At 39.4% G+C, this 24,067-nt stretch overlaps 3 protein-coding genes across 5 annotated transcripts; all 3 read left to right on the plus strand.

The window, feature by feature from the left end:
* The first annotated feature begins 1,046 nt into the window (after window positions 1-1,046).
* Window positions 1,047-9,058, plus strand: LOC118780808 (serine/threonine-protein kinase Nek4-like). The gene is made up of 16 exons (XM_036533508.1): window positions 1,047-1,239; window positions 1,821-2,087; window positions 2,298-2,495; window positions 2,637-2,744; window positions 3,096-3,250; window positions 3,390-3,522; window positions 3,638-4,168; window positions 4,292-4,348; window positions 5,040-5,180; window positions 5,825-5,983; window positions 6,404-6,470; window positions 6,570-6,685; window positions 7,296-7,390; window positions 7,566-7,777; window positions 8,114-8,247; window positions 8,361-9,058. The coding sequence occupies exons 1-16, from the start codon at window positions 1,153-1,155 to the stop codon at window positions 8,466-8,468; spliced, it is 2,568 nt and encodes an 855-aa protein (XP_036389401.1). The 5' UTR covers window positions 1,047-1,152; the 3' UTR covers window positions 8,469-9,058.
* A 1,494-nt stretch (window positions 9,059-10,552) lies between these two features.
* LOC118780343 lies at window positions 10,553-17,605 on the plus strand. Its single transcript, XM_036532787.1, has 6 exons — window positions 10,553-10,626; window positions 11,491-11,670; window positions 12,870-13,032; window positions 13,293-13,453; window positions 13,708-13,933; window positions 17,340-17,605. Exons 2-6 carry the CDS (start codon window positions 11,503-11,505, stop codon window positions 17,603-17,605), a joined length of 984 nt encoding a protein of 327 aa, XP_036388680.1. The 5' UTR covers window positions 10,553-10,626; window positions 11,491-11,502.
* LOC118780955 (probable G-protein coupled receptor) lies at window positions 17,270-22,177 on the plus strand. 3 transcript variants are annotated; one of them, XM_036533758.1, is made up of 3 exons: window positions 17,270-17,581; window positions 17,770-17,879; window positions 20,672-22,177. In XM_036533758.1, exon 3 carries the CDS (start codon window positions 20,772-20,774, stop codon window positions 22,062-22,064), a length of 1,293 nt encoding a protein of 430 aa, XP_036389651.1. In that variant the 5' UTR covers window positions 17,270-17,581; window positions 17,770-17,879; window positions 20,672-20,771; the 3' UTR covers window positions 22,065-22,177. The 3 variants fall into 3 exon arrangements, with proteins under 3 accessions (XP_036389651.1, XP_036389652.1, XP_036389650.1); XM_036533759.1 differs by lacking the exon at window positions 17,270-17,581 and adding an exon at window positions 17,584-17,646; XM_036533757.1 differs by lacking the exon at window positions 17,270-17,581 and having other exon boundaries at window positions 17,600-17,884.
* Window positions 22,178-24,067: the final 1,890 nt, after the last annotated feature.

Consider the following 24,067-nt stretch of genomic DNA (forward strand, 5'->3'; position numbering starts at 1 on the left):
ATACTTGCAAGAATCGCTTTACTTAGTTATTGTCCTTTTCATGTAGGCCTATGTATGTATGCATGTATGTGTGTATGTATGTATATCATATTTATATTTAAAGGAAACAGAAACCTTTACGTTTTATCATTTCTACGCTAGCTAATATAACAGCAGGAAAGGGTACAATAACGTTGACAGGAAAATAATCAATATTTATTTAGGAAGAAAACAAATATGTAATATTAGCATAATAATGTTCCAGGATCGAATAGTGGGGAAGATGGTTAATATAGTAGCCTATTTGTGTGTCATTAATTGTGTCACATTGGTTTACAGACAAGGTAGGTCAGTCGCCTTTCAAATAAATGTAATGGTAATTAAAACGTTGCAAACAAAGACGCTAATGAAAGTACATCAAACTGGTGGATATTAGACCTATTTTTAATGTAATACGCCATGAATGTCAATTGATGGGCGAGTCTAATTTCCTAGTGACAGCAATGAGCAAAATACTGATTACAACGTGGTTCACTTTTGACAACTCTGTCTACTGCTTAATATAATATAAATATGCTTATAGGAAAATAATTTTTTTGTGGCTTTCTGAATCAACTCCCTAGAGTTGCTTAATTGACTACATTAATGAAGCTACCAGTAGTTTCTACCGATCTGCTGACTAATAACGCCTCCTGTTGGTAATCTTAAATTCTTTTTTTTTTTTTTTTTTTTTTTTTTACAGACCACAACAACACATCAGACAGAGGGCTATTCCTGTTAGCTCTGATTGCTAATACTCAGCGAGTTTATTTATGGCTTTGGTGACTTCTTGTTCGTTAGTTAGGCTGAGTACTGGTTGACACAATGTTCGCTACCTTTCTCCCGTTGAGTGGGATTCTGTCCTTGGACCCTAGATGACGCTGTGGAAAATTAAAGTGGTCGTAGCAAACTCCATGTCGTCTCTGGCCAAAAATAGTCGATGGTGAAACAGCCCCGTTGCTTAGTGACGGCAAAGCCACAGATGATGATTTCCTGCTTGTCCTCTTATAGCGTTGGAGGTGGTCGGTTTTACAACTCCCAGATAATATAATGAAATAGCATACAGTTTTCGGGTTTCCAAACAACACTTTGCTATATTGAATTTTATGAGTACAGATGGCCTAATGAAGAATCATGGAGAGTTATACTTTCATCAAAGTCGTTGGCAAAGGCAGCTACGGAGAAGTGACTCTGGTCAGACACAAAACCGAAGGGAAGCAGGTAACGTTAAAAGTTAACGTCAGCAGGCGAGGTGAATCTGGCACATTACCCAAACAATGCCAGCATTGTCTGTGGATGGCAGTTGGCTGTTGTGCTTGTACTACTGCTAATGTTAGCTAGGTTAGCTAGCTATCTATTGTAACATTAGCTGGCGAATCAAGTTTTCAAACGTAGCTATGTAGTTACTCTAGGTAATTTAAGTTAGCAGCTATAGTTATTCGATAATTATTTTCTGTGCCTGTCCTAAGGTCGCACTCTGAATTGTTGTGGAAAAAAGATATGGACAAATTTTGCTTTGACAAACCAGCTTGTTGGCTAGCAATGTGCAAGTCAAGGATGGCGATACGGATGCAAACCTGTATGATTAGCAAACCTAAGCGGCTATGACACCAAAATGCAGTTTCAGCGTGTCTAACTGTAGACAGTGTGGTTGTGGTGTAATTATATTGACTAATTATTGTTGAGACCTACCGCTAATTAGCTATATTTACATTCTCCTTATGGGAGGCAACACCCTGTTTATTTCATACGAAATAGTATCAAGTGTCTAATTCAGTATATATATATTTTTTTGATTTCAGTATGTCATAAAGAAGTTGAACTTGAGAACATCCTCGAAGCGGGAGCGCCGTGCCGCGGAGCAAGAAGCGCAGCTGCTATCCCAACTGCGTCATCCGAATATTGTCACATACAGAGAGTCGTGGGAGGGGGAGGACTGTCAACTCTACATCGTGATGGGCTTCTGTGAGGGGGGTGACCTCTACCACAGACTGAGACAGCAAAAGGGCGAGCTTCTCCTTGAGAGGCAGGTGGTGGAGTGGTTTGTCCAGATCGCCATGGCCTTACAGGTAGCAGCAGAGAAGCGTCAAACAATAGCTTCTTGAAATGTTATAACTCTCAGTAGCTGTGCTGATCAACTGTGTTCCTGCAGCTGCTGCAATTTGTGCTGGACCTCCAGTTCCCTTCTTACTAATTCTGGCTGAATAAGGGAGAGCAGTTAAATTGAAGGCATTGTAAAGAGAGTTATTTAATATTGCATTTCCATGCTTGTTTTGTAGTATTTACATGAAAAGCACATCTTGCACCGGGATTTGAAAACTCAGAACATCTTCCTGACCAAAACCAACATAATCAAGGTTGGAGACCTTGGGATTGCTCGAGTGCTGGAAAACCAAAACGACATGGCTAGCACCCTCATTGGGACGCCTTATTACATGAGCCCTGAGCTTTTCTCCAACAAACCATACAACTATAAGGTATTTTTTCCAAAGTTAAGCATGTGTATGAGCATACTGCAATATCTCTGTTACTTAGATTATCACTAATGCATATGAATGTTGGATTACAGCTGCACAAACATGTTTTCTTATTCAATTAAGTCATCTTTCTATATACAGTCTGATGTCTGGGCCTTGGGCTGCTGTGTGTATGAAATGGCCACTCTGAAGCATGCCTTTAATGCAAAGGACATGAACTCTTTGGTGTATCGTATAGTTGAAGGAAAGGTGAGTTGTCAGTCATTATTTGATTTTTTAATAGTACAGGTTAGAAAATGACAATGTTACCTTTTTACTTAAAATAAATTAGCTAAGCGTGGGTACAAAGTGCCTTGAAGGTTATTTACTGGAAGTGGGATACTAAGGGACTGGACAGATTTTGTGCAGAATGTGATCATTTGTCCAGTGGGTGAGTGTGGATTGGAAGGAAACACCGCAAAATCCGTGGAGCACAATATTTGTGAATGCATCCAAGGTGTGGAGCGAGAGTTGGTTCACGTCAGTGAATAAGCAGAGCAGCTGTTTCCGTAGTGTGCAAACTCATTCATTGACAGCGTTATTGCTTTGTATTGCTCTCAGCCACCGCAGATGCCCAGCAAGTATAATCCACAGCTTGGGGAGCTCATAAAGAGCATGCTCAGTAAGAAACCAGAGGATCGTCCGGATGTCAAACACATCCTTCGGCAGCCCTATATCAAACGCCAGATCGCCATTTTTTTGGAGGCCACAAAGGAGTATGTATCCATTACCTCTGTAACTTTGTTACTTTCTGCCATGATGGGGCTCCTGTCTTATTCCAATACTGTTCTCCTTACTGCCAGTCACCGCTGTGTAGATAGCGGTGGTTAATGCATCTGTTATTTTCTCTACCAGGAAAACAGCCAAATCAAAGAAGAAAGTTCCTAATAGCAGACCTGGGACTGCTGCTGTTTCTGGATCACAGGCAAATTCCAGACCTGATTGCCCCCCGCAGCCCTCTGTAGATATATATAAGAGAGAAAAGACGGTGAGATGGAGAGAGGTCAAAAGCTAACAGAACAACATTCAATTCAGAGAGGCAGGGGAAATTTCGCAATGTTTGTTTTCTAACCAGTCTTATCGGTGTTGCTGTTCCCTCACAGAAGGAAAAAAACCATTCGCAGCAGCAGAAGAGCAACGACCATGCAGCACAGGAACCCGTTCTTTCCCCCAAACAGTCACCCCCAAAATCCCCCACACAGGACAATCTGAATAGTACTGAAGTGTCTGTAGCAACCGTCAACAATATTGATATCGACATCTTGCCAGCAAAAAAGGAGAGAAAACACAGTAAAGCAAAGGTGCCATCTCTCCCTGATCTGGACCCAGGGCACAGCGATTTTGACATCAGGCACACAGAGGAGAGGAAGAGCAGAAAAGCAAACCCTGTTTGTTCAGAGGCATACCAGAGGAAGCAGGTGTTGGGCATTGTAATCAGCGCTGAAGAAGACAAGATGCTGCTGAATGGACCTGTGATGGAGGACTCTCACCCTGAGCCTGAGCTTCGAGCAGTGAAGGATGAGACGCCAGCGTCAACAGAAGGACAGGCTAATCTAGTAGATGCTGAAGACAAAGACAGCACCATTAAACTGCTTCAGGAAGCGGACACCTTAAAACAAACTCCACCACTAAAGGTGAAAATAGATTCTTTTTCCTGTAATTTTTTTTCCACATTTACAGTTAAAACAATAAATCAAGCTTTAAGAGTTTTTTAGTTTTCTTTCCCAGCTTATCACCTAATTGCCTCATCATTCCAGGAGAGCTTGGACTCCACAGAAAAGCTACTTGAGCCTTTTGTTCCTGTTGTAATACAGGTAAGACTTTTGTGTAACGTGTAGTTTAGTGCATATATGAAAGATGGATGAATGTAAAGGACGAACTGAATGGGACCAAGCACTGGTCCCCAGTCACTGAGTCACTGAGTCTCCAGCCCATCTGATGGGACATCCAGACAGGTAAGATGAAATTCCCTTATGGGTAGTACCGAGGGCAGCATCAATAGGATGACCTAGTGTTCAACTTTGATAAAGGCAGTAGATTGATCTAGAGCGGGTCAGAACAGAGGACATGGAGGCTGTGTTTGCAGATTAGACAGCATAAGTTAAAAAGAGAAAAGTAGTTTCGGTTGAGTGGTTAACCTTGATTAAGTAAACATTATTAGTTGGGGTCAGCTAGATCTTTTGTAACAAGAGGAAATGGCACGGTGGAATACTGTCTAATTAACAGATTTAGTGAGTTATGGGTGAGGGGAGATTTGGCATTTGGTTTCTTAAGCAAAGCTGTGATATGAGCCTCTTTGAAAGCAGCTAGTAGTCAGGTAGGCATTCAACAGGGAGAATGTGTGAGACAGTTAACCTAATTTAATGTAATTGGTATTGTTACCATTTTTTCTTTCTTAAATATCCTCATTGGTTCTTTCTGGATCATACATCTGGCACAGCTGGCGGAGGTGATGTTTGAAATAATCAGGAGATAATACTGTTGTTTTGTTTTTTTTTATTGTAGGAGCCCCCAAGCCATGACACTCCCCCCCTGCCAGAGCAGGATATCGCCCATTTGCAGCCCCCGTCCTCATCTGCAGAACCCTCCATATCCCGCCAGCGCAGGCAAAGGAACAGGCAAAGGGCACAGGAGAACCATGGCAGTGTGAGTAAAGTGCGGGAGGTGACGTCATCAGTGCATGATTGTGGTCCATCATCTGCAACTGTGATGCTATCCTTCTTGAATATGTCAAGATTAATTCTTATCGCATGTTATTGAAATGCTTGTCATGTTTTTAGTGTAGTTACATACTGACTTAGAATGCGTAGTATATTTATGTCTGTGTTCCATGATGCGTTGGTTAATTTTCTATGAGCTGTCCAAGGACCATAGATATTTACTGTGGTACATTTAATTGTGGCACAGTACACTAATGTGCCTTCAGTCTTTAAAAAAGTCAAATAAATATAGTCATAATAATGTAAATATAGAATTTTGGAAACATATTAAGCCCAGGTGTAACCATTTTAGCTCATCTATTTTCAAATCAAATTGCACAATGAAATTTAATGATTCGGACCCATTATGGTGCTTTTCTTTAGCGAATAAGACTCCTGTCACTGCATTTAAACCTTGGCACAGCTGATAATGCTGTATGTTTGGTGGTGAAGTCACCCTATAGGATTTTTAGCTAATGTCTTTCTATGCAGTCTGTCATCTCTTTGATTTCTGTTGGGAGGGCTGTCTGTGTTTTGTGATAGAAATACCATTTTTGTGATTACTGATGGGAGTATCATCTCTTTCCCCAGTATCAAACTGTCCATCCCAGGCCTCTGCCATCCCCACCCAGTGAAACTGATAAAGTGAAAAAGAAGAACCTGGAGTTACATGCAGAGAAGTCTAAGGCAATAATATCCTCCCCATCTTGTATTAACAGCTCAGGGGACAGTGCCATTACAGTTTCACAGGTGAGCACTGTTCACTGTTGTCTCAGTGGACTCACTGGTGTGTTGAAGTGAGTTGTTTCTTTCCTTTATTTTATAAGTGTACCTTCATCTTTACATTGTTAAATGGAGGTAGCAATCAGATAGCGAATGACATCAGTGGTATGGACTAGTCAGTGGAGAACCTAATCATGAATAGAATCTTCAAAGCTGAAATATCTGCATTAATACTCTTTCAGAAAGAGCTTGGTTGGGTGCATGGTTGTGATTTATCCAATACAATGATTGCACAGCATCTGTGAAAGGAATACTGGATATGTATATGCATTGTACAATTCTTTAAGTAGTTGGATTTGAAGGAAAATGTAGATGTTCTTAGCACACAATGATTTAAGTCAACACATTGGACTTACTGTTTTTTTTTTTTTTTTTTTTTTTCCCCAGGAACGTCCCCTTTCTGCCCGAGAGAGAAGGCGACTGAAGCAGTCCCAGGAAGACTTCACCTACCCAGGTGACACCTGCAAGTCCTAATGTGAAACCATTCATCATGAAAACCTAAAGAAAAATATGATAGAGTCAGCAAAGGTAACAGATTCTGTTCTCTTTGAAGTTGTCCCCGCGTCAAGAAGAACATCATGTGATGTTAGTGCAGACAGGACACAGTCGAGCTACCAGAATGCTGCAGTCAGCCGCTCGACGTCTGATATTGCCATCAAATCAAATACGGTAATTCTGCCCCTCTTTAATCTATGCAGTGAACACTTGTACATTACATTATTGGCATTTAGTGGGTGCTCTTGTCCAGGGCGTCTTACATAGGTTACAGTTTTTACATGTTATCCATTTATATAGCTGGATCTTGATGCAGTTCTGGGTTAAGTACCTTGCCCAAGGGTACAGCAGCAGTGCCCCAGCAGGGAATCGAACCAGCAGTCTTTTGGTTATGACCCCTGTTCCTTAGCACTGTGCCACACTGCCACTTTTATACTTCCAGTCTGCACAATGCATCCTTGTCTGCCCCAGTACAATGGTACAGTATTTACTTTGCTGTGAGCAGTAGCCTGCGTTGTAATTCAGATCCCCTTTCCGTTTCTTTTGAGATGGCACAGCATAGAAACATTGTTGGAGGGTGCTGGGAAAAATAGTACTGTTGGAGGAGGACAGAAAAAAACCACACAGGGCTCCATTCAGAGTTACCAATTTGCTGGTGTAAGATGTATTCCTTCCCTAAGAAAGGGCTGCTAAATGGTTCATACCTAAGATAATAGTTCATACCTTAAAGAGAATAGTGATCTGCGCTTATTGATGTGTCACTGTGAGTTTTCTAATCTTTCAGCAGCAGGGTGGGTCATCACGACGACAGTCAGTTGACGATGACTGCGGCTCCTCCACCAGTTCCACGGACCGTTCGGAGGGGGACTGCAAAGACGGGTAAAGCCTTCCCTTGAACATGACAGTATTATCAAGATGTCCACATACATACAGTAATTAACTTTTTGTATCATCCCGTCTAATACCTAACATAATTGTTATTGCATATAAACAGCATTCATTTCATTGCAACTTCACAAACTCTGAAAAAATAAGATGGCTTGTTTGTGTTCAGGAAGAACGAATCTGGTGAAATGCAAGATCTTGTTCAGCTGATGACACAGACATTGCGAATGGATTCCAGAGACAAAGCATGTGGATCTGACTGCTCTGGCTCCAAAGCACTGTCTGAATTTAGGCTGAACAGGAAGTATAGGGACACCCTGATACTGCATGGCAAAGCTAAAGAGGAGCCGGATGGATTCCACATGAGCGAGTTCCCTTCAGGTCTGTCACTTAGTTGCCTTATGCCAGCTTATGTATCTATGTTTTAATGTGCCCAGCAGTGGCTCTTTTCTAGGAAATTTGTCATATCTTTCTCAACAGTGGGAACAGCAGTCCTACTTGGGACTTGAACTATTAAAATTCTGTTTGCCAAAAAAGTTTACACTTTTCTACGCATATGCATACGCTTCAAAGTACCACCCAATATCCCTGAAATTCCTCAACACTGTAGCTGAATACAATTTTATCACTGCCCTGTGCAGTTTGGCAGGAAAGGTTGAAAGGGTAATTATTAACAGAAGGTAGTTCTCTTGTTTTATTGGTCTGTCTTTTCTCCAGGCTCTCCCTCTGGCCCTGCAAAGATCAGGAGAGCAATTGAACACTTACGGACTGATGTGGTGCAGGGACTGGGAGTGAAGCTTTTAGACAAAGTTCTGGATATTATGGAAGAAGATGACGAGATAATGCGAGAGGCAAGTAAACACTGGCAGCATGTTAGTAGATTGTTTACCCCCAGAATTCAATGTGATATGTGTCTTAGGTGTGTAACAATAATTTATCAGTAATTTCTTACTTATTTTTCCAGCGGCAACTTCGAGATGAAATGGGAGAGGAGAAGTACAAGGCATATGCCGTGATGGTGCGACAGCTGAAATTCTTTGAGGATGTTGCCTTCAGAGACTTGAGTGTCTAATTCATGCATCGTAAGCTATGGTGCTGGCAACGGTTGTGCCTTCAAGTATGCAACTGCAAACTCAACAGAACTGTGAAAATAATGAGCTGTAATTTTGTAAATGAAGAAGCAGTTTGACTTCCCAAAATATTTAATTTTGTTTATGTAAATATGGTTTCTATGCTTCTATACTTGAGTATACAGTTGAAAGGGTACACAGTTTTATACAAAGTAAATATGCAAAATGAACTGAATGTAAATTGTTCAATACCTGAAACCACAGTGCTCATGTTGGCCCTTTTGCCCTCTAGTGGTTGAAAGCCAATGAAAATGTTACTAGGTGGAGCCACACTCAGTTGACTGGTCAGTCAGTCAGTGAGTGAGGGGGTGATACTTCCATTCCCAAGTTTGGTTTTTCCAACTGCAGCCAGAAAATGACCTTTTATATGTCATAATTATTTTAATAGCCCTATTCACAGCACTAGTTTGTCTGATATCCCACTCTTAAAGACTCACCTCAGTAAGTAGTCCTTTGTGAATTCGCCTGGTGGGAATGTTTGCTAATATTAACCCCTACATATCACTGCCCATTTTACACGCCTTTTCTGAGAGTGCCCTGAAAACCTTTTTTTTTTTTTTTAATTTTGTGAGGATTTGCCTTCTAAGAATCATTTTAAGGCTGTTTCCTCAGAAATCAGGTTAGTAAGGGTAAACTATAAAAAAAAGTTTTAATATACTTGGCAAAGTATCTCTGACATTTTCAAGTAAACAGTACACTGGCTATTTAGCAGCTATATTGTTTGATTTGTGTTTGTCTGTGTCTGTTTGGGACACAACATTGAACAGTATCTAGGTGTTATTACTGAAGAAGCACTTGAGTGACATGCTGAATCCCCAGGCCAAAGAAGGGCCTGTATGGATAAATGTTAAAAAAAAAGCTGTAACTGACAAAGGTCACAATATTAGATAAAGTACTCTGGGGATGCAAGAAAAATCACCCCCTTTTGAATAGGGTAAATTACAGATTACAAATTCCAAACATGGAGAAAGGGGAAAAAAATTCAGAGTACTGATCTTTAACCTCAGCTATCTTACACACATTCCATTTTCTGGTATTACAACAGTACACTACATAAACTCTTAAATGTGTCAAAAATGTTTATTATGTTCTTTATGTACAATAGATGGTTGGAGTATATTTGGGGAAAACAACTTATATATTAGTAAAAAATCTTCACTCAGTTTACATTTTGTGGAAAAGTGTCATCTGTGTATGTCAAGGCTGAATTTTAAACGGGTTTGGAGAATTTTGATGGATGTTTCTGCCAACTTCAACGGTCGTGTGTACTCTAATTACCACCAGTAATTCTTGATATTGTTTATGCTATAATTAATTATATATGATTCATATATTTAAAGGTAAGGCATAATTTCAGTTTAAAAGTTCTTCCAATATTTATGGTAAAGCCGATGTGAGATACAAACATGATAAACTGAAAACTAACTTGAAGTCGTAAATAAATTGTTAAAGTAGTACATTTTTATTGCTTCTAATTTTAATATTAGTGGTTGGACTGTTAAAGATCGATATTGATATTTTTAGTTTATACGTGAATAGCACGTGGTATGTCCTTTTTCATGTTTAAAAACAGTTTTCCAGATGTATAACAGTATGCGAATGGCATTCTGTGTTATACCCTGCAGACAGTTGTATGCTGGTTTATGGATATTCAATAGCATCAGGCTTTGCTTAACCGGTAAGAGCTAAGTGAGTTCGTTTCAATTGCTGCAATTCTACAGTTTGTTGGAATTTAAATACGTGATTTTACTGAAACTTTACCATAGTGGTCGGGACTAACAGTTTTAATTGTTTGCTATAATGCGACGTGTGCTATTCCTTCAGGGGCAAACAGTTATGATTTAGGCAATAGCCTAATAAGCGTTCTGTCGTAAAGTAATCAAACGATGAGAACTACAGTGATCAACATGCGTGCATTCAGGTAAACGGCATTCCTCATCTTAGATCCCATTCGCCTTTAAGATTACTTTGACGTTTACATCGATGAGCAGCGTATGTTCAAAGCAGACACGTTCTCCTTGTAAACCTAATTTAATTTGCACTACGGGAGGAATTACCTGAAATAAGTCGATACTCAACAGAACGAACACATCGGTGGAGGTGAACAATATATCGTCATCATCCTTATCATTAACATTTCCAGGCCATTGCATCTAGGAAAGTTCTGATGCTTATCAAAGACATCGGAAGCCGAAAATTTTGCAAACAGTGTATAAAGAAAACTGGGTTGCCGACTATTCTTGCTAGCTAGATAACAAGGGCAGAGCATTTTACAATACAAATTTTACAATACAAATAGTGCAGCTGTAGCACCGGGCCGTCTGTCCGACGTTCGCTTTGGCTACACCAGCAAAGCAGCATCTTTTTAGCTTTTTGCTAAAGGTGGGTTCAGAAGTAGCTGAACGTTCATTTACTTCATGGTGGATATATAGCAGCTCTTGTGTATCAACGTTATAATCCTAACTTTATGAAGAACGCATTGATAAACGCTGTAGAATGTCACGCAGGATCGAACGGACACTGTTCTGTGGGATACAGTAGCAATGCAGTACTATGCAGTGGAGCAGCAGGATGAAGTCATCGCTTGAGTGTATTGTCTTAATGCAGTTACGCTGATGCATTAAAGATGCCAAAACATTCTTTTTTCGAAGAATTTTGTTTAGCGACTTTTAAAAAAAGCATGGGAAACTAAATGATTTTTACATGCGTTCGTTGTTGTCTATAGCAATTCGAGAGATGTTGCTGTGTTGCAGGAAAATATCTGTAGAAGGACTTCTGAATGCAGTTTTGGCCAGGCTAAGGCAAGCTACACATTACTGAGTTGTAACATAGCCGGAAAAGCATCATTATGAGAAAATGTCAGCGATAATCTGTCATTGGTTTTGTTTTCGATTTGGTAAATGGATAGATAAACTAATTTGCTAAATAAATAAACAGCGTTCTACTACTTTGGTCTTTACTTAGTGACTGGAAAATATGCCGCCAAAGAGGATGGCAGATCCATCCATCGCGGTCAAGGGGAAAAGGATTAAGGAAGAGCCTGAAACGACAGAGCATACATACTGGTCTAGCGAAGAGGCTTTGAAAGGAATGGCACCACTGAACGGCAAAACCACAGCGGAAGAACATTACCTGCCCCCGGAGGTGAGAGTGAAGTGAAAGTTCGGTTTTATCTCTTATGTCTTCCAATATCTGTGTCATTTGGACAGTACTGGGGCAAATTATCCCCCTATTCAATATCGTTATGACCTCATCACAATATGCGGTGTTAGGAGCAGTTCTAGGAGATGCAACATTTAAACTAGGTTGTCCAAGACTTGTGGATCTTCTAGTCTTCGAAGTCCTTTGAAATTAACTGGAAACAGTATTTTATTGGATTTTTACCCCCCCTATCAGAATTCAGAGACATAAATAATATAGCCTATGAGTGATTTAGGAGTGAAATCACTTTTGTTCTTGCATTTGTCCCCCTAGCCGTATTATGTTTGGGCTGTATTTTATTTGCAGTAACGCATTTCATTTTGACGTGTTGCTTATTTTTTAGACATTTCATGTCAGTTTCGTATAATCATTAATAATCATTAATCATTTCTTAAGCATCTCATATTTTCTTTTACAAGAGCAGGTTTTCCATGTATTGAACCAAAGAAGCAAATAATGCCTAAATATAGTATTCTTAGATTTCAATATAATGTTATGCTTTTCTTTACATTATTTACATTATGCAATGTGCAATGCATTTGACTTATTTTTGAATTTACTCATTTGGCTTTGGTAAATCAGGTTTGGTACTACAGTGGTTTTAAAGCCAAAATTCACTGTACTAAACTGGTTCCTGAGTCATTACTCCAGACTTGTGTGTGTTTCCCTATAATTTTCAGTCACATTGATGATTATGTAATCAGATGTGGACCAAAACCTTTCAGATATAATGTATTTGACCCAAAGGCTGCTGATCAGATTACCAAATGGACAATTACTATCAACATGAATTACTTCTGTAAATTTCCAGCTGTATATAAATGGATAACACAAAATTGTTACCTATGTAAATTACTCTGGGTTAGAGTGTCTGCTGAGGAAAATGTAAGCAAAATTAGGCCAGATTCTTCTTTCCATCTTTGCAATACTTATGCACTGTGATTGTGCAACTACGTGATAATGATAAATATAATGTAACAATAGGTTAAATATGTAAACAGGTTAATCTTTATTTACCTGCCCCTTATTTTCAATGTAAGGAACTATATTCAATGTATGTACAGTAACAAGTATCTTTATGATGTTTTCTCATACAGTAATTGTTGAATTAACTATAATTGTATATTTTTTGTCGTTCACAGAATGAGCTGATTCACTATGAGGATGAAGAGGAAATAGCTTACAGTCATGACTTTAGAACTGACACTTTAACTCTTTTGATGAAAATTGAGAAGTTACAGGCCGAACTCAAATATGAACGACACTGCCGAATGATGGCCGAGAAGGAATTAAAAGAGTGTAAAGGTGTCAGTGGCAAACCCTGATTGTCAAACGTTGTTAACGAGATTACAAAATGTGTTTAACATATACATCCATCGACAGCTCATCATTCAGCTACATTTTATACATTCTGTAACCTTTTTATACAGCTTAATCCTTACAATATTAGTTGAGGTAACTACCTTGCAACAAAAACATTGAACCTGTATTCCAGTTTTTTAACCCTGCCCTGCACTACTACACAGTATGTAAACATTATTAATTATTTTTGCTGTTTTTGACAGAGATGAATAATCTTATGGCCCAAATGAGAGACTCAGTCTGTGAGCTCAGGGCTGTCCTGGACCGTGCCCGACAAGAGTGTGAAGATGATCAGACCGGAAGCGGGGACCCCATGTGTGTAATGGAGCAGGCCCTCAGTGGAGTACCTGAAAATTGTGCCCAGGTAAGTCCTTGACTTGCCCATGTACTAAGTGACATGCATGTATTTTTTCTGTGAATTAAATTATTAATAATATGCCTACTTGAAGTATACTTTAACCATAATTATTATATGATGCTAAGATAAAACATGTTACCTAAAACAGGTAATTGAATTTAGTTCAGCGTTTCCTTTCTAACAGTTAATTCAAATGTCCATTGAGGTTTTTCCTGTATTTTCTTTATGAATGTTTTCTGTGTTTATGGTTTCTTTGAAAGGATGATACATTCACAGAACTACCAGGAGGTCTAAAAGTTCTGAAGAGTCAATATAATCGAATTTCAGAGACAACAGACTTCAAAAAATATACTTCTGCATTGTTGATGCTGGTGTTCAATCGAGAAACTCTGGCCACCCATTCACTTCAGGGGAGAAAGTCCTCGAATTCAAAAGAAGATTTTCAAAAGCCACCCCTACCATCGGAGCTGTTAGCAAATATCATAGGTAATTAAGTTTCTCCATATTGTTTTAAATCTAGTAGCTACTGTAACATACTTTGGGTGGCCCTTGCGAGGTTTATATTTTTGTACATTTTCTCCTCCTAAAATCAAAAAGAATTCATCAGTAAGCATTGGATCTGGTGTTGACATACTGTTTGGTTGATATAAATTCACAGTCATATGGAATACAACAACCATCCATGATTTCTAGTGTGACCCTTTAAAATATGTTTTTTTTTCAGAACATGTGAAAATTAAATTTGGTGTAGAGTCAAGCCTTATCCGAGCTGCAATCAGAACCAAATTAAATAATGAAGATAAAATGATGAAGAAGAGACTGAACCACTTTTGAACATTGTAGGTAAGATTTTTTTTAGATTTCATCAAATCAAAGTATTTAACTTTCAGATTCAACAACTTGTCTGTGATCTGAGAATACATTTTATTTATGTGTGTTTTAACAATTGTCTATACTGTGCTGTACAGAAACACAGTGAATTAAGTTGGTGGGTACATATAGAACACAATGATAAACACCAAGTGTGGACAGATTGAACTTTTATTGTATGTCTGTTTCCTTTTTATAGGTTTTTCCAAAGTGAAAACGTGCAAATGGCCTTTTACTAATACAGTTTGAGTGTGACAGGAAATTCTTCGGAACACTAGTTATATTCTTAATGATATACGTGTACTGTATTGTATATGACTGTTAGGTATATATATTTATAGATAGATAGATAGATAGATATAGATATATGGAATATCTTATTGTGTGTTTTGTCAACTGACAACTGGAATAAAGTAATGCTTCATCCAGACTTTGTGTTTGTCATATATAGCAATACCCCCTTTAGTGGTTGTCAGTGGTCTTGAAGATGAGGTTGTGAATTACTGTTTGTCTGTCATTGATCAGGTATGGAATATCGTTAAACAATTCAGTGTTTGCTATGGAGAAGCTGAAAAAATGGCATTTAAATGGTGGAGTGGGAAGTATACACTACAGTCTGCTTTAGTTTGGTCAGTTCAAAATAGTGACCTAAGAATCTTTCTGGCATGAAGCTGTTGTATAAATCTGTCATCCTTTTCTTGCTTAGGGGGAAGTGAGCCAAGCAAAATACTCTTTTTCCAGTCGTGATGAAGTAATTACAAAGAGCCTTGAGAAAGAGTAAACATGAAACAAACCAGAAGTGTAAAAGGAAGACGTTTTTGTAGATCTGTAGTATTGCTTGCTTGTCTAAAATAAATCATAAGCATAATGCTCTCTGATTTTACAATTTGTAGCTTACTTACCCTCCTACCTTTGAAAGGAATTTTTAAAACACATTAACATCAAGAATTTTGCTTAGGCTGGTCTAAGCCATCCTGAATAAGGGTTTCTGAAGAACAAAGTTTAATTAGCTAATCATCCACACAGTAGGATCTCACACTGCTTCTGCATACTTCAATAGGTAATTGTTTACTTCTGATTGTCATCACTTAATGATGTTGATGGAGGTGGGGTTCCTTGGAGACCATTGTTTTCTAAATTATACTGCATATCTGAACATTTCAGTTCAGTAGGAAGTCCTTTGATGTAAAGCACCCACTTTTTTCTTAGTAGTTCACAGACCGTAACCCAACCTGTGGCTGTATCATTAACAGAATTAACAACCACAGAGTATGCCAGGCCCAGCACTATTGGGGTGCTTAGGGGGTGCGTTGCACCCCTAGATGGACCTCAGTGCACCCCCAGTTGTCTCCTTATAACCCATTGACTACATAGTATTTATGACTTTTTGTGCACCCCCTTGGATTTCAGTTGCACCCCTCTGTATTTTCTCCTGGCGCCGAGCCTGGAGTATGCCTTCAAGTGCAGGACAAATTTTCTGTATCGACTAATTCCTGAGAAAACCCACTCATGTCCAAAAGAGCATGGGAATTTCAATTTATGAAATATAGCCCAATGCAATAATCCCCCTGCTCTTATGTTTTAGTTTTCTTTTAATGAAAATGAGTGTGACTTCAGTTATGTTGTTTCACCTTCTCTGTGTTATGAGTAGGCATTTGGCCATTTCCAGACTATGCTTGTGGCATGCATTATCTCACAGCATTGGAAATATGGTCCCAAGTGGTACTTTAAAAAGGAATCTTGTCCAAAACCTGTCCCAAGTCTAAGTTGGAATATTCCGATTTAATAACAAAGAAGTATTTTTAAGGCCAGTCTCTGTTTAGCTGGCTCTGTGTTTACTGAAGATACAATAAAACATTAAATCCCATGTAGTTCTATGGAAAACAACTACTACTTCAATAGTCAGTAATATCCAAATTCATAACTGCCAAGGTATTAATATACACATGTTGTAAATTGTGCTGAGGCTGGGGATAAATTTGCCATATGCACACACCAATGTACCATGACCTTTGGTGTAAAAACATTTATTAAGGTAACCGACAACTGAAAGAACTTAAGCTTTACCATGTAAGTTAAATAAATAATTGTGTGGTACATGTAGAACTATTTTTCAACCAGCAGATGTCACTGTACCAATTTAAGTTCAACAAAACTACTCCTTCACTATTCAAATAATGACAGATGACTTAATCTGCATTTTCATACTATGTTCCCCAGAACCAATCTGTCAAATATGTTGGATGTACATTAGATATTAAAGCTTAAAGGACAACTTATGACACACAAAGCTTTGGAAATTATGCATAGTCAAGAAAATCTTTTATAGACTCAATATTCTCTCTGGGATTGCCACTGCAGTAGTATGTGTCCAGCCTTGTTCTTGTCCAGCTGCTGCCAACTGAGGTGAACTGTTGCATTTCCAAATGTGTTAACATCTTCCATTGCGTGTATATCCAGCTTCGTTTCTGGAAACTTTTCAGAATATCACAAGTCCTTATCACTAAATATTAGAGCATCGATGCATATCACACCTATCCTACTGCTTTTAAAGAGATTTTTTAAACTTCTTGAAGGTTTGCACAAAGATTATTATCTGTTGTCTTTCTTGAGTTCAGTCTTCGGAGACTGGAAACATTATATGTACAAGTTATATACAGAGAAAATAACATTTTCGATATAATGACTTAATGTCAGTGTGCACCTGAAATGACGTATTTCTGTACACATTTGCCCTCTCGCGTCCATGTGCTGTCGTCGTTCATCGACGCACAAACTTCCCCCTCCTAACATCTGTCCCAGTGGGAACAGAGCAGCTTGTGAAATGTGTTTGTGAGTGTTGGGATGTTAGGACCCAGGGGAGGCCAGCTGTGGAGGGACAGAAGAGTGTGTGTGTATTCGAAGAAAAAAGCAAAGCGTACAATGTGTGACAGTCACAGCCATACACTGCACAGGAGGGAGAGGAAAGGAGGGAGGGGGCTTGGAAAGCATCTCCACGGATCGTCCACTCTAACCTAACCAGTGACTGGCACCGCGGCCAAACGTGCTCCGGCACCCACACAATCTTGCCAGTCTCCAGAGCGGAACTCTCACTTCTGTGGATACGGTGGCATTGGTCAGGGACGGAGGGGCTCTCTCCTCGGCCATTCTCAGGAACACCTGCACAGGCTGGACACCCACAGTTCGGAGCAGATGTGCAAAGAACAGCTGCCAGCTTCCCGCAGAGCAGAGCCAGTCCTGAGGCGTTGCCACCTGCTCCCAGGGGTCAGTGTGGAAGTGACAGTCTAATGGGATTTTGAGGATTTACCTGTTATCTTTGCACGTGTTTGGTGAGAGAATGAGAGGATAACACTGCTTCACTAATTTGGAAGTATTTGGAAGTGATCCAAATAAGATTGCTTTATTTATGTAGGTCTTTTATTAAAAAATACTACGAATGTTCCATGCACAAGGTATTTGACCACTGGTTAGCTGGGGAGGACATCAGAGAACAGGAAACCTGGGAAATCACAAACAATCATCACGCCAATGGAATTTGATGTCTGGAGATATTCAATCTGAGGTGAGGTATGAAGCAAACATTTGAAATTGTATTACTACTATGAGCAATCAACAGAAGGTGCACAGTAGGCACAGTATTTTGCATATTTATTAGTTCTTCAAGTAATCAACTAAAATTCTTGCACTGAATTGTTGTACACACAGCAATACAGTAGGACACCCGTGATAACTAATATGTGGATATGTTAGGAGTACAAGTGAAGAATTATCCATTTGAATAAAAAATAAGGTGTCTGGTTTTGAATGAAATGGAATGTCCATTCTGGTCATGAAAGAAGAAAAAAGTACCAAAAGATATTTTAGATATAATGGTGTTCAATTTGCTTTAAAATCTGTATTTTTATATGTTTTTTCCTTTTTTATTCTTTTAATACATTGTCATTACACTATATTTAACTAGTATTTAGCATTTTTCATTAATTTAGTAAGACTATAATCTAATAATTGACACTTAAACAATTAAAAGTGTGTCCTGTCTAAACACTTGATATTGGAACGATACTAAGTTTATGTCTGGGAGTGAAGAGTAAGGGATCAGAAGAGAAATAGGAAAAGAACAACTGAAAGAAGTGGCAGCCATGATGGTTCACATGTGAAACACGAAACAAAACTTATTGCACGTAAATCCAATGCACTGTGAAAAAGGGTAGTGACCTCTCCCTATAAAAGCATACATTGAAGCACACACTGCTTCCCCTTGAACATCCGCTGTCATAATAACCACTCACAGCCCACAGCTGGGTGGGTTGAGTAAATAGTATACTCATTAACCCTAACCCATCCTTACCAGCACAGAGTAGGGAGCACACAGAGAAATACACTCACCAATTCACTTTCACCACTAGGTGCATCTGCGTGCATGAGATTTCAATGAAATAAAACGATGAAAGCAATTAAAACTGAGCTATTGCATTTCTCCAGGCCAGAATGCCAGTGCTGTTCTGTAAAGTACTTGATCTGGGTTTTCCGTTGTCTCAATGAATATAAGAACAGAAAAGAAGCTTATTAGCAGTGCATGGCATATCTGCTTTGTGGACAACCTTACAAAATGTCAAAAACTGGAGGAAACCTGTCATTTTCTAGAAAATATTGTAGATGTAGAGGTAGTGGGTTTCAACAAGAACCAAGTTGGTGAAGAATTCAGCAGAATTTGTTACCCAATTTGCAAAACTAAATTACAGAGATTATAAAAAGGCTTTGATCTAGAGTATATGAGAGCCTTATAATATAGGGTTCTATGAAAACCTCGCCTCTGAAGGCCTGGTACTGTCTCTTACTTTTTTACTAAGGAAAAGTATTTACTTGGGTATATCAGTCTTAGATAAGTTAATGGTCCATGCCAGGCAGATTGAAGAGTGGATGGGATATTTAAACAAGAACCTTCACTGGGGTGTTTGAATGAGAGAAAAATCTAAGTTTCCATTTAGCATATCATGCGTGATATCTTAAAGTATTGTTTTAAAGCAGTCAGCATCAGCATACAATTTGAAAATAATACAGTACACTATATATTGAAGGCTTATTGTGATTATTTTTGTGTGTTGATTACAACAGAAAAAAACATACAGTTTCTACTAACTTTTATTTGAAAGCCACTTTACTAATGTTCAGTACAAATATACTTACAGTGTCAGTGTATTTCTCTGTAATTTGAAAGATTGGAGATTTAAATCAGTTTCACAAACTATGAAAAATGTCAATTTTTTAAATGCACTATCGGAAACGTGGTGCCACAGCAGGTAATTCACTCTATGAAAATGAGGACAAGCTTATGTAACACGGAGAGTACACCACTTCTTCCTGTGGCATCATGCCCTGCGCTCAGCCTCATTAGCAAACATTAGATGTCAAAGGCTGTCCACCAAAGAAGATTACAGCACAAAAACATTAGCAGCGTGTGGCAGTGCATGGATTTAGAACATTAACAAAAACATGCATAGTCATAGAATTCTGGGAAATGGATGGGCAATCCTGCTTTGGACTGGCTTCAGCCATTACATTATATGTTTTATACACACACACACACACACATATATATATAAAACTTAATGTTCAGCATACACAACATGTTGTGAAATAATAGAAATAGCACTATACTATTAGGCACTTTACTATTAAGGAGAAAGGATTAAAAGAGCTTTTAACAGAGCTTATGGAATGTGTGTGGTTGGTCATACCAAGACCAAGATTAATTGATTTCAAATTCCAGCTGAACATTTTAAATACAAAATTACAAAAGGCATTGTTCTTAGAGAGACAGTACGCATCATGTGGTGATTGGGATGGTTTGGATGGCCCTTGGAGTCAGAACTATGGTCCTCCATGCAATCATAAAACTGGAAAGCGAGTAGAAGCAAAAACGCAATTGCATACATGCTACAAGAAGTGGGTGATAATAAATGGGATAATGGCTTACTTTGAGAAAACATAGTCCTACGTGATAGAAAAACTTCAAGTGCTCATAAATGTCTTTATGCCATTTTTAGATCTTCATTTTAAAGAACAGCTGTCTCATGAGATTGTTAAACTTATTTGTTTTCCCTTACAAAATCTCAATATTCAGTCTCTGAGACTAAAGTTATAGTCATGGACCAAATTAAATGCTTGGGTCTCAGCTTGCAAATGTTAACAGTGAATTATGATTTGTGCAAGTGTTTTTGGCTTCTAATGTCTAAGCACAGAATGTGGGAGGGTGATTTCTTGGCAACATGCTTACAAAATAAAGAAAATGTCATATAAAGAAGCTAGTTAACTTGTCTGTTCTAAGAAGAACACATTCTTTCTTGTCCACAGGAATATTCTGGAGTATTATTCCTGACATCCAAAAAGAGACTACAAGAGAAGACAAATGGGGGAGTTTCCAATGCGAGTTTTCCAGCATTCTCTGTGAATTATGGCAGAGTCTGCTTCAATGTTGAGTCCTGTAACTAACCGCACAGCACTGAATGACACATCCAGTCTCTGGGAGCCTATGCCTACAGCTCCCAGCATGCAGCTGGGTGTCCTGCCCAACTCACAATCCCGCCTCAAAGACCTGGTGGGGATGATCTTCATGGTGACTCTGAACTTGGTGGCTCTCCTGGCCAACACGGCCGTGATGGTGGTCATCGTCAAAGCCCCGCACCTGAGAAAGTTTTCGTTTGTCGGTCACCTGTGTGTGGTGGACCTGCTCTGCGCTGTACTGCTGATGCCTCTGGGCATTGTGACCAGCTCACCCTATTTTGGAACAGTAGCTTTCACTGTGCTAGAATGTCAGGTCTACATCTTCCTGAATGTGTTCCTCATCTGTGCCTCCATCTTCACCATCACTGCGATCAGCATCGAGAGGTACTACTACATTGTGCACCCCATGAGGTACGAGGTGAAAATGACACTCAATCTGGCCATCGCTGTGATGGTCCTCATATGGGTCAAGTCTGTCTCACTGGCCCTGGTCACCTTGTTTGGCTGGCCAGCGTATGGTAACAAAAGTTCCATCAGTGCAGCCCACTGCTCCCTACACTGGAGTCACAGTGACTACAGGAAGGTGTTTGCCATTGTGTTCACCGTGGTGTGCTTCTGCCTCCCAGCCCTGGTGATCTTTGCTGTGTACTGTAGGGTATACAGGGTGGCCCGAATGGCCGCCCGTCAGCATGGTCCTCTCCCTGCCTGGGCTGCCAAGCCCAAGCGTCGCTCAGACTCCATCAACAGCCAGACCACCATCATCACCACAACACGCAACGTCCCGCAGCGGCTGTCCCCGGAGCGGATCTTCGGGGGTGGCAAGGCCGCCTTGACCCTTGTCGTCATCGTGGGCCAGTTCTTGCTCTGCTGGTTGCCTTACTTCTCTTTCCACCTGCACCTCTCCCTGAATGCCTCACTCAGGAGTCCTGAAGACGTGGAGGGTACCGTCACCTGGCTGGCCTTTTCCTCCTTCGCTGTAAACCCCTTCTTCTACGGGCTTCTGAACCGGCAGATCCGAGAGGAACTATGCAAGCTGCGGAGGTGCTATGGTGCCCGGCCCATGGAGCCACCGGCCTCCAGCCACGATGGCTGTCCCCACGAGAACTTCCTCCAGTTTCTGCAGAGGACCAGCTACACAGCTGAGACCCAGTCCAGCTGCATCAACTCCAGCCCCCGGAACACAGTGGACCAAAAAGTCACTGGTCTCAGAATTCCTGGGCAGATTCCAGAGGAATTCAGTTAAAATTCACATGGAATTAGATGGCTCTGTAATACATTTGTGTTCCGCCCTGGGACAGGAACCAAGTCACTGTGAATTCTGTGTTCAAAACCTCATAACAGCAATGCTGTCCTCAAAAAGCCATATTTAGCATAGTGAAAAGACTTAATGTAAAATGTTCATTTATTTGTTCAACTAATATTATACATATATTATACTTGTTAGTGTATTGTTAACATTTCAAATGGCTGCTGTTCTCTAAAACAACCTGTTTTGTGAAGCTTACTTATCATTTAGAAAAGTCTGAAATTTGACCTGCCTGCTAATTATGCATTACAGTACATCTCATATGGTAATAGTGTTGGTTTCTGGTTAAAGATGCTGGTTCACAATTCAGTTCATGATGTTTGAGCATGTTTTTTTTCGATTCGTATATTTAGTCTGGCCCTGTAACTGCGCAACATTTTGATACTATATTGATATTATAATCAAAAGCACTTGTATTATTATTTTCATTATTCTCCTGCTCCTCATCAGCTTCTGCTTCTACTACTCCTACCACGATTAGTGCTGCTACCGCTGGTAATGCTTTTGCTACTCGTCTTTTATGAAAATATGAGAGTGGTCTAAACCAGTATTTTAAGATGTGCAAAATGCATCTTATACTTTACAACTGCTGAACAACCTTCAGAAAATACATGTTGCCATAATTGTGTGCAGTGCACTACATTTCAAGTGTTGTTAGATGTGTTGCATGTTGTTTGATACATATATTATATTAAATGATGACTCTGAAGACAATACATGTTTTTAGTTTGTCCTATTGTTGGTAAAATTGGATTTTAATGTAAAATACCCCTGCTGTTATTAAATATATTTATGTACAAGCAGAATATTCTTCACCAGTAGTTGCACTGAGACAGATATTTGCACAGTTTAAAAATAACTTTAATATACTTTTATCTATTTTCAAATATGTTTCTGAAATACTATATAGCTCTTTCAAATCAAGCAGAGTGGATAAATATACAGTTTATAAATGATTGATTTATTCTGCATGGTGCAATAAATTTCTCCTGTATGGTTCAATGCTTTTAAAATATTGCACCAAAATAAGCAAAACAATGTAGGTGTCTCATATCGTTCTGTGGAAAATTTGAGTTAAGGTGGGTCAGCCACTGTTAATGGGAAAACATAAAAATTCTATGAAAGGAGTCACCGAGCCAAAGGTGCACTGCCTGCCTGCTGAAAAAAAAGAAGAAAAAAATAATGGTTAACAGAGATAGAGATATTGCTTTACTCTGTGGATGAGGGCATATTGATCTGATTTTACTGTGTCGTGAGGAGTTAGTGGCCAAGTGTAAATGGACAGGTAGAAGAGGAACAGAGGGATTGGTGTGAAAAGTAAACAGCTGAGGAGGAAGGCTGTCTGTTCAAGAGGTGCTGTATGTGCTTTGCAGATTGTATGTTTGAGCAAATGGATGTAAGTGTGGTAAGTACCGGAGTTCCACCTGCCTAATTGCTTAATGGTGTGGTCTGGAATACCTTGTGTCAGGGGCATTGTGGCAAATCCAATTGTAAATGAGAGGATAACCAGATTTAAGGAGTATTATAAGATGTTTTAGAATCAGTTGCAGGTGGCGATATGTCCTGTGTCTGTAATAAATAGGGGATCAGAGTGGAACATACGTATGAACAAGGTGTTCATACGGGCTGATCAGAGAGTTAAGCTATTGTCAAGCCAGAGATGCATGGATGGAGAGGGCTGTGAATTCTGAGCAGTGGAGAAATCCCAAAAAGGCTAGCTGAAATAGTGTTTCTAATGTTTTATTGATACATGGTGATTGATACCTAGATCACAGAAGTGCAAGGCAAGTGTTTAATATTTCAATTATGATGGGCTGTAGGGAGGGTGGTGAGTGTGGTTCTTGATGCAGAAGGCCTTTGAGAAGTATGTTTATCTGAGGGTCGGAGAGGGTGCTGCAGTAAGCAATTTGTAAAAAAAAAAAAAAAATGGATGCCACTAG

Source organism: Megalops cyprinoides, chromosome 7 (assembly GCF_013368585.1).
Source record: "Megalops cyprinoides isolate fMegCyp1 chromosome 7, fMegCyp1.pri, whole genome shotgun sequence".
Taxonomy (NCBI): Eukaryota; Metazoa; Chordata; class Actinopteri; order Elopiformes; family Megalopidae; genus Megalops; species Megalops cyprinoides.

Excerpts from the sequence above, each read along its gene's own strand:
- LOC118780955 (XM_036533758.1), top strand. The coding sequence starts at position 20,772 with ATGGCAGAGTCTGCTTCAATGTTGAGTCCTGTAACTAACCGCACAGCA.
- LOC118780808 (XM_036533508.1), top strand. The coding sequence starts at position 1,153 with ATGGAGAGTTATACTTTCATCAAAGTCGTTGGCAAAGGCAGCTACGGA. Across the intron at positions 2,088-2,297 it reads AGATCGCCATGGCCTTACAG|TATTTACATGAAAAGCACAT; the intron begins GTAGCAGCAGAG and ends CTTGTTTTGTAG. Across the intron at positions 8,248-8,360 it reads ATGACGAGATAATGCGAGAG|CGGCAACTTCGAGATGAAAT; the intron begins GCAAGTAAACAC and ends TTATTTTTCCAG.
- LOC118780343 (XM_036532787.1), top strand. The coding sequence starts at position 11,503 with ATGCCGCCAAAGAGGATGGCAGATCCATCCATCGCGGTCAAGGGGAAA. Across the intron at positions 13,454-13,707 it reads TACCTGAAAATTGTGCCCAG|GATGATACATTCACAGAACT; the intron begins GTAAGTCCTTGA and ends TTTCTTTGAAAG. Across the intron at positions 13,934-17,339 it reads GCTGTTAGCAAATATCATAG|TGACTGGCACCGCGGCCAAA; the intron begins GTAATTAAGTTT and ends TAACCTAACCAG.